At 44.7% G+C, this 13,101-nt stretch overlaps 1 protein-coding gene across 1 annotated transcript in view; it reads right to left on the reverse strand.

The window, feature by feature from the left end:
- The window catches only part of LOC137879096 (aryl hydrocarbon receptor-like), a 43,002-nt gene extending 30,325 nt beyond the window's left edge, over window positions 1-12,677 (reverse strand). Inside the window, exons 1-2 of the mRNA XM_068719670.1 lie at window positions 12,239-12,677; window positions 2,918-3,105 (exon numbers count right to left, since the gene is read on the reverse strand). Of these exons, the coding sequence (XP_068575771.1) occupies window positions 2,918-3,105; window positions 12,239-12,297 (247 nt within the window). The 5' untranslated portion in view covers window positions 12,298-12,677. The remainder of the gene's footprint in view (window positions 1-2,917; window positions 3,106-12,238) is intronic.
- Between the last annotated feature and the right edge of the window lie 424 nt (window positions 12,678-13,101).

Genomic DNA, 13,101 nt, shown 5'->3' on the forward strand with positions numbered 1-13,101 from the left:
TGTTGGGTCAGCGCCGGTCTTACCTTTTTAAATCACCTTGTAAAGCTTGCTGAGACACGACGTCTTTTATTTTGTTACTCCCCGTCCTCGTCCTTTTATCTCCACTCTCTGATTTACACACATAATACATCGTATTATGACATAGGAAGCAGAGACAAAAGACAAAGGAACCAGGACATTAAGGGACAACGGGTTCATACCCACAATGCTCTCTGGATTCATCTGAAGGAGGACGAACAAACGGGTCATAAACAGTAGTGAGGAGGAGCCTCAGACGTGGACGTCCACATGGAGGTCTGAAGCATGCACTGACAGTCCTTTGAAGCAGCACAGAGTCCTGCAGCCTTCGTTGGAGGCGGAGGAGCTGTGAACTTACGAGCCGAGGAGGAAAAAGGGGCCCCGGGGTGCTGCAGGGGCCCGCAACAGGAAATGGGTGGGGCTCGGCGGGAGGGAGAGCGTACGAGGAAGAAGTGTCCTCAACAGTCACATCTATGTCCTCCTCGTGAAGCTTAAATCTGTTCTCAGTCATAACGCTCCAGCAGGGTGTCACACTCAAGAAGGGAATCAGCAGGAAGTCAGATCATCGTTCATTTGTATAGTTCTGTGAGCTTTTCAGAATAAAAGGGTGTCACCTTCCAGAGAAACGGCAACAAGCGAGGATGAGGTCAGCTGTGCAGGTAGCCGGCCTTGAATCGAGCAGCCCGCTGCCACACAGCAGAACCAGCCGGTGTGGTGAGCGGCTCCACTGAGCAGAAAGACCAGTTCTAAAGAAGCCTTCAGCTCTTCACGGTCAACCGAAACTTGTTGCTGCTTCTTCTCGTTGCATGTCATCCTTCATAAATCTTCTCCACTAGCAAACCAAGGCAACAACTATTAAAAATGATCTCGTCAACGACACCAGGATCTAAAAAGACTCTGAACCCGAAAACCCGCCGGCGGGATTGAAAAGCTTGTTTTTTTTTAAAACAATTGCCAAAACTGCATCGTTTACCCGAGCAAGGCGCTGTAAAAACTGTCAGTGTCTTCAGATGTTCATCTGTCTGACGGTCCTCGAACACACCATGTGTGAGGAACGCTTCCGTCAGAGAAAGCAGCCAAACACATTGTATTGACATGTTTGAGTTCCCTCTACTTGAAGCTGTGATCGTTCTGTTTCCAAAGACTCGTTTTATTGCAGTAAAGAATGAAAACCTCTTTGGTTTCAGAGGGTTGAATACCAAGTGTCACATCTTGATATCAACTGTTCCTCTCACAGTCGATAAACAAACTAAATCCACTTCTTTAAATGAGTAAATGAGACGTACAGCCACTGTGTTCCTCTGTGAGCTGACCTTTGACAGCGGGAGTCTGTGTTTGAATGAGCTCTTTATTGTGTTTAATTGGCTCTTTAAGTTCATTGTGTGTAACATCTGGTTTTTAACCCTTGGTTCAAATCATTTAGGTTATTCCTGCCGAGGCCATTGTCTTCTCTTCACCGTACTGTCGGGCTTCAGTTTATCTGCATTACTGATTAACCAGCCAACTTATTAATTATCATTTTGAGGATGGAACGTTAAAACATATACATCTGAGAGCCCAAGAGGACATCCTGGAATGTCTTGATTTGTCCGAACAAACCTTAAAATATTAAAAAAGAAGAACAAGCAGCTAATGTAGACATATGAGGGCTGGAGCGGTTATTTGATTAACTTTCAAAATAAAAGCGCTGAACGCAGGACCACGCCCCTCACCGGACTCCGAACACATTCGTTCAGCCGACGCGAAGCGACCGACGCCGCCGAGTCACGGATGACTCCAGAGCAACGGGCAACGGGTCCGAGACGCTCGCGTATCCAAGAGGCAATAAGTTGCTTCTGGAGCGCGACGCGTCTGCAGGGGGTCGATCGGCTGCGAGTCAACGCCAGCGACGCGGCGACCACTGGTCTCTGGGTCACTGTGTGGCTGCTGTCAGAACAGAAAGCCCGTTTGACCGACTGATCACCTGCTTTACTACGAGTCCGACAAGAGACCACATCTGTAAACGAACAGGAGAAGACATGTGGAAATATAAAGAGGAATCACGAAAAGAATGAAGACGTGTGCAAATATAATGCAATTTAAAATAAGAAGCATTTTCATATATTTTACCATTTATTTGTAAAAAATTCATTTCTCTATATATTAAAAAAATATGCAGTATATATATATATATATATATATATATATATATATATATATATATAAATAAGGGATAAAAATCAATAAAATCTATTATTAAAAAATATTTAAAACAAAAGCAAATTTTAAATAAATAAATGCTTGTAATTATGAATGTATATGTAGTCATTTGTTATATCTTTATCATCTTTTTATTTGTATTTAAATGTTTCTATTTACTCATTTGTTCCTTTTTGTATTTCCACATTCTGTTTCTTATTCTTTCACAGATTCAGTGATATTAATGGCACCTTTATGGAAACGCGTTTGGTCGTATAAACATAGTAAGTAGTAGAAAAGTCCTCGTCATAATTCCATTCATAATTGAGTCTGGAGTGCGTCGCTGTGTCTGGTACCGACACACTGCCCATCAGCAGCTGCACTGTCGGCTCCACACCTCCTGTTGAGGAGGAGCTCAGCTCCAAATATATACGGAGAGCCAGAAGGGACAAAAGTCACAGTCCCTGATTTAGCCTCTCAGCTGGAGTTTGTAGCCATGGTCCTGTCTGGGTTAGGTCATGAAACTCAACCTGGTGAATTAACTCTACAACTCATCACATGTGATTAAAAAGTGATTAAAAGAACTTGTGGTGCAAGAGGAAATAAAACCGCTGATGAGTGAATATCCAGCAGATACAGCAGGTCCAGACTTAGCTGACCCGTATTAAATAGCTGCACGTCTGCTTCCTGTGAACGCTTCTCTTAGTACTGCGTCACTCACCGTTGAAGAAGCTCTTCACCTTCAGGTAGCCGACGCTGAGGCGGAGCACCGACAGCTTGTCCAGCCGAGCCCGGACGTCCTCGCTGAAGGGAAGCAGGCCGGTGAGCTTGTCCAGCTCGCCGTTGAGCCGGTCGCGGTGCCGTTTGGACGGGTTGGACTTGATGCCGTCGGGAGGCGGCGGTTTGGGTCTGCGGGTGCAGAGAGAAGACGTTAAAGCTCCAGAGAGGTCAGGAGAAGCATTAGCTGGAGGCTGAATGCGTTGTGTATCCTGACGGTACAGCAGCTGGGATGAAGTGAGACGGATCACGCACTGGAGGCGTGGCTCTAGAGACCGTCACTCACTTATGCTCCTGCAAACACACGTTTAAAGCACTGGAGCCACTTTTACAAGCCAGATATATTCCACTTCTAACAGCATGTCGCTCTGAAGACAAAGACAACCTGCCGCATGTGTAGAAAGCATGGCATCCTGCGACACAGACATTAAAGGGTCACATGTCGCGCAGAGTGGGCGTGGACCACCTGTCCTCCCCATCGGCCTGATGTCACCTGTTCCTGTTTACCGTCACCTCCTTCTTTGTGCACACAAATGTACTGAGCGGGAGGAAACCACCGGTTTCCTGTCCTTAACAAGAAAACATGTCATGAGTCTGAACGGTAAAAGATCACATTCTTCTCCTGCAATATCCTCCTGACTTCCTGCTCGATGCTGCATGTTGTTTACTCACACAAGCTAAGAGGTGAGGGCCTGAAGTACTGTTTCAGCCGCTCCTTCAGCCCCACATCTGGTGTTTAACCGGTCGATGGAGCTCTGCGGGGATCTTCACATTGGTACCGATTCACCACCGTCTGATATCTGATCAACGCTGGAGAAACAGGGACTTTTTGTTCCCTTTCATTTTCATTTTGAATCTGTTTTTATCATCATTTATTTCCAAATCATCACTGAAAACAATATAAACACACTACAGTTTGATTTTTGATTTTCAGAAATTGATTTGATCCTCTAAAATAAGAAGATTTCCTGCTTTAGTTTGTCTTGCATGACGGTAAATTATATATTTTTGAATCAAGCTCTTCTGCAGATTTGACGGATGCAACAAACAATTTGGACCTTTCTTTCTGTGTCTTGCACAAGAACGCTTTAGCAGAGCATCTGGTTGTTGTGGGAATTGAACCGGTGACCCTCCAGTTACAGGTCGGCCTCACTCAGAGCAGCTGCATGTCTGCTGCTTCTCAAGTTAAATCAGGTTCAGATGTTCCTGCTGATGACTCCTCCGGGGAGGTTTTTTTTTTAGGTCAGGTGAGGCCAGCGGAGCTGTGTGTGTGTGTGTGTGTGTGTGTGTGTGTGTGTGTGTGTGTGTGTGTGTGTGCACCTGCATAGCTGCATACCTTCTAGACCCTCTGACATCCACATTACTGAGAGCTGCAGCCGCCACAACGTGCAGAAAACACTGACCAACGTGAAACCACTTCACAACCAGATGTACCAACAGAGAGAGAGAGAGAGAGAGAGAGAGAGAGAGAGAGAGAGACGTCTCTTTCCTCACTAAAGAAAAGACGTTAATGATACGTCTTTTTGAATTTTAAAACAGCCCAAACTTCAAACAATAACACAATGTCTTTCCATCGGTGGCTTTTAACAGCAGCGATATCGTAGCTGTGAGTGTTTACTGATATCAAACTTTAAAGTGCTTTGGCTCACATTCTATTTTACTAGAAACACTTCAATGCAACTGCTCCAATAAAAAGACATTTGAATGAAATGTGAACAGGTTTCTTTTGCTAATCTTAATCCTGACTTTTACAGTTGAACTGCCTGTAGAAACACCAACAGGAGGGAGAAACAACACACGACTGGACCGGACCAGTAAAGAGCTCTGAAAGCATCGAGGACGGAATAACACAGAAGAACCTGTGAGCGGACTGTAATGAGAAATATGACACCCATAGTGGTGGAGAAATACTCAAGAGGAGTTTATAGGTCTCACAAAGAAAGACTCACGCGACATTGAAATTAAATATAACCAGCGTACTACAATATAGAGACCTAGCAGGACTGAAACAAATATTAAAAATCACAACAAGTCAGGTAAAAAACAACCGAAATGTACTGAGAAGTAAACACAGTTCACACTGGATAGAACAGCAGCAGGCCCTCTTTGAATGGCTTCTAGTACTGTTTTTAACAGGTTTAGGTTTAGGTTGCGAGCTGAAAGCCTGAAATGTAACATGAATGTGTAAAATGTGCCCCCCCCCCCCTCCTGTTAATAAGACATCTGTTTCCAATAATACTCCAGAAACATATCTGAAATCGAGGAGAGATGTTATCGCTGCATTCCTGACGGCACAACTCTCTGCAAGAACAATGAGCGGCCTCTCCTTTTATCTGCCCAATCTGCCCTGGAAGGGGCGTGTATGTAAATATAAATATATATGTGTGTGTGTGTGTGTGTGTGTGTGTGTGTGTGTGTGTGTGTGTGTTGAAAAAACACTCCCCTGCCTTCACACAAAGGCACTTTGTCTCCGACGGGCCAACGACACCTTTGCAGAACAAAAGAAACTAAATACGATGTTGGCGTCCGTTCCACTGCTGGAGTTTATGATACGGGACAAAGAACCACAAGAGGAGCATCAGAACTCGATATCAAGCTCAGGGAGTGGATATCGGGTTCAGAGAGTCGATAGAAGGCTCAGGGAGTCGATATCGGGTTCAGAGAGTCGATATCAAGCTCAGAGAGTCGATATCGGGTTCAGAGAGTCAATATCAAGCTCAGGGAGTCGATATCGGGTTCAGAGAGTCAATATCAAGCTCAGGGAGTCGATATCGGGTTCAGAGAGTCAATATCAAGCTCAGGGAGTCGATATCGGGTTCAGAGAGTCAATATCAAGCTCAGAGAGTCGATATTGGGTTCAGAGAGTCGATATCAAGCTCAGAGAGTCGATATCGGGTTCAGAGAGTCGATATCAAGCTCAGAGAGTCAATATTGGTTTCAGAGAGTCGATATCGGGCTCAGAGAGTCGATAAAAAGGCTCAGACAGTCGATAGAAGGCTCAGAGAGTCGATAGAAGGATCAGAGAGTTGATAGAAGGTTCAAAGAGTCGATAGAATGTTCACAGAGTGGATATCGGGCTCAGAGAGTTGATATCAGGCTCAGAGAGTCGATAGAAGGTTCAGAGAGTTGATAGAAGGTTCAGAGAGTCGATATCGGGCTCAGAGAGTCGATAGATGGTTCAGAGAGTTGATAGAAGGTTCACAGAGTCGATAGAAGGTTCAGAGAGTCGATAAAAGGTTCAGAGAGTGGATAGAAGGTTCAGAGAGTCGATAAAAGGTTCAGAGAGTCGATAGAAGGTTCAGAGAGTCGATAGAAGATTCAGAGAGTCGATAGAAGGTTCAGGGAGTCGATAGAAGGTTCAGAGAGTCGATAGAAGGTTTAGAGAGTCGATAGAAGGTTCAGAGAGTGGATAGAAGGTTCAGAGAGTCGATAGAAGGCTCAGAGAGTCGATAGAAGGTTCACAGAGTTGATAGAAGGCTCAGAGAGTCGATAGAAGGTTCAGAGAGTCGATAGATGGTTCAGAGAGTCGATAGAAGGTTCAGAGAGTGGATAGAAGGTTCAGAGAGTGGATAGAAGGTTCAGGGAGTGGATAGAAGGTTCAGAGAGTGGATAGAAGGTTCAGAGAGTGGATAGAAGGTTCAGAGAGTCGATAGAAGGTTCAGAGAGTGGATATCGAGCTCAGAGAGTCGATAGAAGGTTCACAGAGTTGATAGAAGGCTCAGAGAGTCGATAGAAGGTTTAGGGAGTGGATAGAAGGCTCATAGAGTCGATAGAAGGTTCAGGGAGTGGATAGAAGGTTCAGAGAGTGGATAGAAGGTTCAGAGAGTCGATAGAAGGCTCAGAGAGTCGATAGAAGGTTCAGAGAGTGGATAGAAGGTTCAGAGAGTAGATAGAAGGTTCAGGGAGTCGATAGAAGGCTCAGAGAGTGGATAGAAGGTTCAGAGAGTGGATAGAAGGTTCAGAGAGTCAATAGAAGGCTCAGAGAGTCGATAGAAGGTTCAGAGAGTGGATAGAAGGCTCAGAGAGTGGATAGAAGGCTCAGAGAGTGGATAGAAGGCTCAGAGAGTCGATAGAAGGCTCAGAGAGTCGATAGAAGGCTCAGAGAGTCGATAGAAGGTTCAGAGAGTCGATAGAAGGTTCAGAGAGTGGATAGAAGGTTCAGAGAGTGGATAGAAGGTTCAGGGAGTCGATAGAAGGTTCAGAGAGTCGATAGAAGGTTCAGGGAGTGGATAGAAGGTTCAGAGAGTGGATAGAAGGTTCAGAGAGTCGATAGAAGGCTCAGAGAGTCGATAGAAGGTTCAGAGAGTGGATAGAAGGTTCAGAGAGTAGATAGAAGGTTCAGGGAGTCGATAGAAGGCTCAGAGAGTGGATAGAAGGTTCAGAGAGTGGATAGAAGGTTCAGAGAGTCAATAGAAGGCTCAGAGAGTCGATAGAAGGTTCAGAGAGTGGATAGAAGGCTCAGAGAGTGGATAGAAGGCTCAGAGAGTGGATAGAAGGCTCAGAGAGTCGATAGAAGGCTCAGAGAGTCGATAGAAGGTTCAGAGAGTCGATAGAAGGTTCAGAGAGTGGATAGAAGGTTCAGAGAGTGGATAGAAGGTTCAGGGAGTCGATAGAAGGTTCAGAGAGTCGATAGAAGGTTCAGAGAGTGGATAAAAGGTTCAGAGAGTCGATAGAAGGTTCAGAGAGTCGATAGAAGGTTCAGAGAGTCGATAGAAGGTTCAGAGAGTGGATAAAAGGTTCAGAGAGTGGATAGAAGGTTCAGAGAGTGGATAGAAGGTTCAGAGAGTGGATCGAAGGTTCAGAGAGTGGATCGAAGGTTCAGAGAGTCGATAGAAGGTTCAGAGAGTCGATAGAAGGTTCAGAGAGTGGATAAAAGGTTCAGAGAGTGGATAAAAGGTTCAGAGAGTCGATAGAAGGTTCAGAGAGTCGATAGAAGGTTCAGAGAGTGGATAAAAGGTTCAGAGAGTGGATCGAAGGTTCAGAGAGTGGATAGAAGGTTCAGAGAGTCGATAGAAGGTTCAGAGAGTCGATAGAAGGTTCAGAGAGTGGATAAAAGGTTCAGAGAGTGGATAAAAGGTTCAGAGAGTCGATAGAAGGTTCAGAGAGTCGATAGAAGGTTCAGAGAGTGGATAAAAGGTTCAGAGAGTGGATAGAAGGTTCAGAGAGTGGATAGAAGGTTCAGAGAGTGGATCGAAGGTTCAGAGAGTGGATCGAAGGTTCAGAGAGTCGATAGAAGGTTCAGAGAGTCGATAGAAGGTTCAGAGAGTCGATAGAAGGTTCAGAGAGTGGATAAAAGGTTCAGAGAGTGGATAGAAGGTTCAGAGAGTCGATAGAAGGTTCAGAGAGTCGATAGAAGGTTCAGAGAGTGGATCGAAGGTTCAGAGAGTCGATAGAAGGTTCAGAGAGTCGATAGAAGGTTCAGAGAGTCGATAGAAGGTTCAGAGAGTGGATAAAAGGTTCAGAGAGTGGATAGAAGGTTCAGAGAGTGGATATCAGAGCCGATATCACATGATTGATGCTTCAATGCTAAATAAGTGTTGAGTTCTCTTTAAATCACATTTAAACTTGTTCTTATGTGTTTTTTTACACTTTGATTTGTTTTGTTGTTATATTGTGGTTTCAAATAAACTTCATAGCTACACATGAATAACCTCATAAAAGATCTCGACACCTTTGACAACAGCGTAAATTAAAGCACACTGTGGATTCTGTGATGTGGGTGCATTAGATGCACCTCAGAGAGAGTGAGTTTAAATGAACTGTAGTTTCATTTCTTCCTGTGATTCTCTTCCTCCAGTGGTCCATCAGCACACAACTCCTCTGTGACTCCTCTGACAACGGTTGAAGTCACTTTAACTAACAGCAGCTCTGTTTTGGACCGATTAAATACCCGACCATCGAGGTACTCGATGTAAATACTCGCAGTACGCCGAGTACCCTAAACACAGGAAGCAGCCACCTACACAGTGAAACCACACCAAACAAAGCGCCGCTGCGGTCCGACGCCGTAGCGTCTGGGGAGTCACATGACGCCAGCATGACGTCTCAACCCAAAGAACCGCTCGCCGTCCAGACCCGGACTCAAACCCATCTGAATACAAACAAGCAGCAGTGTACGGCCCACCTTTCACCGTGGTAACGAGACCATCAGGAACCATCACAACAAGTGGAAATCCATCTTTGACTAATAACGTCTTTTAAATGAGTTCAACTTAAACAAGTAAAGATGATCAAAGTCCTCTCTAGCTCACTTGACAACCCTGTCGGAACACTTATCTACTTTTCTAAGGCTAAGGTTTTCTTTTGGTTCCACTTTTAACTTTTAATTTTAGGTTTGTCTGTTCAATATTAGCATCTCTTTTCCCCCCAAAGCCTGGAGTTGTTCCTGGTCCCTGAAGTCATCTGAAATGCTGCAGCATGCCATGATTTCTGTGCCCAAAGCCCAGTTAACCGGCCCGCACGGCGCCCCGAGCTCGGCTCCGGATGGCGTTCGTTAGCGTCTTGATGAATCCAAAGCCGGAGAAGCTCGAGTAGAACCAGAACAATATGAATAATATGAATTCTGCTTTTGTCATTCGGCATCTTTATGCATGAACGATAAACTGAGAGAGAAATCACAGCGCGATGGAGTTTCTTTTGGCTTCTTGCACCCGTTTGCAGAAACAAACAATATAAGAGAGCTTAAGTAATCAGATTACTTTACTATCCATCCCTAACCTCAACCCAATACTCGCCCAGGTGTACGCACGTCCACATACTTTTGGCCGTGCGTCAACATTTGTCTCGTGACTTTTCCTCACACACACACACACACACACACACACACACACACTCCCCGTGAATTTAAATGTTCTCCTCGTACATCAGAGTAAACATGAAGGTAAACTGCCTCAGGGGAGACCGCTGAGAACCGCCTCTAGACCCATCTGTGTGTTAAACTGTCTCTCACACACACACACACACACACACACACACACACACACACACACACACACACACACACACACACACACACACAACTCACACACCATTTCCCAAACAAAAAGAAAAAAGAAAGGAAAGATAAACTCCCTGGGAGTGAACATGGCAGAGTTATGTAAGCGTTTGCGTGACACAGAACTATGTTAATTTGTGTTGAGGGAGGAGAGAAACAACCCCCCCCCCCCCAAAAAAAAAACACCCAGAGAGAGAGAGAGAGAGAGAGAGAGAGAGAGAGAGAGAAGGAAAGACAGGAAAAAAGTAGTATGTTGTGGAAGCCGGAGGAGGAGGAGGAAAAACACACAGCGAGTCTCAGATTACGCCATCCTCCCTCCCTCCCTCGTGGAAACATAGCGTGAGAGCGCTCTCGCTCCACGTCCTGATTATGATTAATGCAGGTAGTACCACACACACACACACACACACACACACACACACACACACAGAGTGAAACCACGGTTCTGGCCGTGGTTCTGGCCGTGGTTCCGTACGGGGCGGTTAACACTCCCCGTCTGGCTTGTTAAAAGTTAAAAAGTCACAACTTGGTAAAATCACGGTGAGGAAGACTGTGAGGCTCAGAGCAGCTCTCACTGCAATGTTCTGAAAGGGTTCTTTACAGAACCGCGAAGCATCCAGCAAACCCCATGTCTGCGCGGTGCTTTGGAGAACCGTTCTTTACAGCACTGGGGTGGATCTTTAAGGGAATATTAAAGCATGCTGCCCTGGAGAACATCTCCAAAGCATTTATTTACAGCATCATAAAGGGTCTAAGATAAACTGACAGAACTTTTTACAGCACCATGAAGGGTCTAAGAGGAACCCTCTGGCATGGTGCTTCAGATCATTGCTCCAGACGGTTCTTTATAGAACTATAAAAGGATTTCTGAGAACACATGTAGGGTCTCTCTCAAGGTTCTCTGCAGCACCACTAACGGTCTGTAACAAACTGTTTCTCTATGAGGGGTCTAAGAAGAGCCACTTTACCGTGGTGCTTCACCTTTGTTATGGTTCTAAGGAGAACACGTTGTCTATGGTGCTTTCCAAAACTTCCGCACAAGGTTCTTTATTAAAGCTCAAATACAATAGAGAACTATAATACAGAACTTTTGTGAATAGTTGTTTACAGCAGCATCAAAGGTCTTTGGGAGACCCTTGGCCATGGTGCATTGAGGAACCCCTCTAAAAAAGGTTCTTACAGCACCTTTAAGGGTCTAGTTGGTACCATTTGAGCATGGTGCATTAAGGAACTCCTCTAAAGAAGTTTTTTACAGCACAGATAAGGTTCTCTGAAGAACAATTTGTCACAAACAACAGTTGTAAAAAGCGCCCTCTTTGCACAAAAAGCATTTGTTCTACCGGACATCAGACCCTGAAGAAGCATTTTGTTCTGCTGTACAGTACCATACAGTATGGTGGTTCTCACATTGTGGCTCGGGGCCCTCCAGGGGGTCTCAGGGGAAAACAAGAGTCAGTTTAAATATACATTCAAACATAAACTCATAAGAATGTGGCACGATGATTATAACGATGAAGGCATTTCCTTTTGTTCCTCCCCTACAGAGCCCACTCAAACAATAACTGTGTATTAATAATAAATCCAATGCATCTACTCAAACCGCACAAGTTTGAGAACATGTGCACGGATGAGTTTGGGAAGCCCAGCTGTCTCCGATGGTATAATTAGATTTACATATTGCTTTATTTTCCACGCTGCACAGGCCTGCAGGGCGGCTGGACTTCAGCACCTACCTCGCTCTGGCTCCCAGCATTGCATAACCGCAGCGGGGAAAACGGACTTTATTGCCTTTATTCACTCAGGACAACGGAGCTACTACTGCGCGTACCTCCTGTTATTACCATGTAACAACGGCGTTAATGCACACTGCCTCACTCCACAGGAGATGTTTGCACAGCTGTAACCACCTACAGACATATCTGGTTTCTATAACATGTGTGAATAATATATATATATATATATATATATTTATATTTATATATATTACTGCAAGACTTATGAATGTGTGCTTTATGGAAACATTATGAATATATAACAATCTGAACCACAAGCTATGGTAGTATTGTAGTGCAGTAAAAGTACAATAGGCAGTACAATAGTGACTGATGATCATATAGGTATTACAGACATGCCACAGAAGAAATACGAGCAGAAGGTAGAATCCAGCTGTAGTACACACGCTTCTCGTGCACCACGGATGCACTGAGAGGTACTCTATGAATACTACAGAGACTACAGAGACTTTTCTATGAGTTCATGTTGTTCACTTACATTTTCTGGACCGGCTTCTTCCGTTTCTTCGCTGCGTAAAGCGCCGTGTTCGCCAGCATGGTGGACTCCGACACAGTGAAGCGCTCCACAACAAGTTCAGTAGCAGTGGCTTCGTCCCGGTTATCCGTGGACACGTTAGCAGCTCCACATCGGCCAACTTACATCCCTCAGAAGAACAATAAGCGATCAAATGGAGTGTGAACGAAGAGACGGTAAAATCCCCCTGACGTCAGTCCTCGGGTTGGTGTGCGTCTCGTGCGCCACTGAGCCAAAAAAGACCCACTTTTTGGGTACTTTAGTTGCTGCGAACCCCAGCGAGACGTTGACTAACGATCACAACTGCTTCATATCAATCCACACGCAGGACTATTTCCACACCGTGACTTCTACGCGTTAAAGGAAAAAGTCCTCGGAGGCGTTTTTACGTAAAGTCCTCCGCCTGCGCGTCACCCCCGTTGTGTGATTTGACAGGGCTGCTGCTGCTCGTGCTGGTGCCGTGCGCGCTCCCGCGGTGCACCCGTGTGACACTGTAACGCGAGAGCAGACATTTCTTTTAAGGTGGACTGACTGTGGGACAACGTGAGACTCGCACCGCAGACCAGGAATGACTGGAACAGTGCGTTCCACCGGGCACACCTTAACAGTGTTTTCAGTGGCATCCTATTACATTACAGTATTACAATATGTTTATTGGCATAAAGAATGAGTTATTTTATTTTATTTTATTTTATTTTTATTTTATTGTATGCCAATAAAAATAAACACATTATCTATGATGATGATAATAATAATGACAACAATAATAATTAAAATAATTAAAATAATTATAATATTTGTAATAATTATAATAATAATAAGTACTG

This window comes from Cebidichthys violaceus, unplaced genomic scaffold (assembly GCF_023349555.1).
Source record: "Cebidichthys violaceus isolate CVI_PGR_0920_01 unplaced genomic scaffold, fCebVio1.0.p SCAF_24, whole genome shotgun sequence".
In the NCBI taxonomy this organism is placed as follows: domain Eukaryota; kingdom Metazoa; phylum Chordata; class Actinopteri; order Perciformes; family Stichaeidae; genus Cebidichthys; species Cebidichthys violaceus.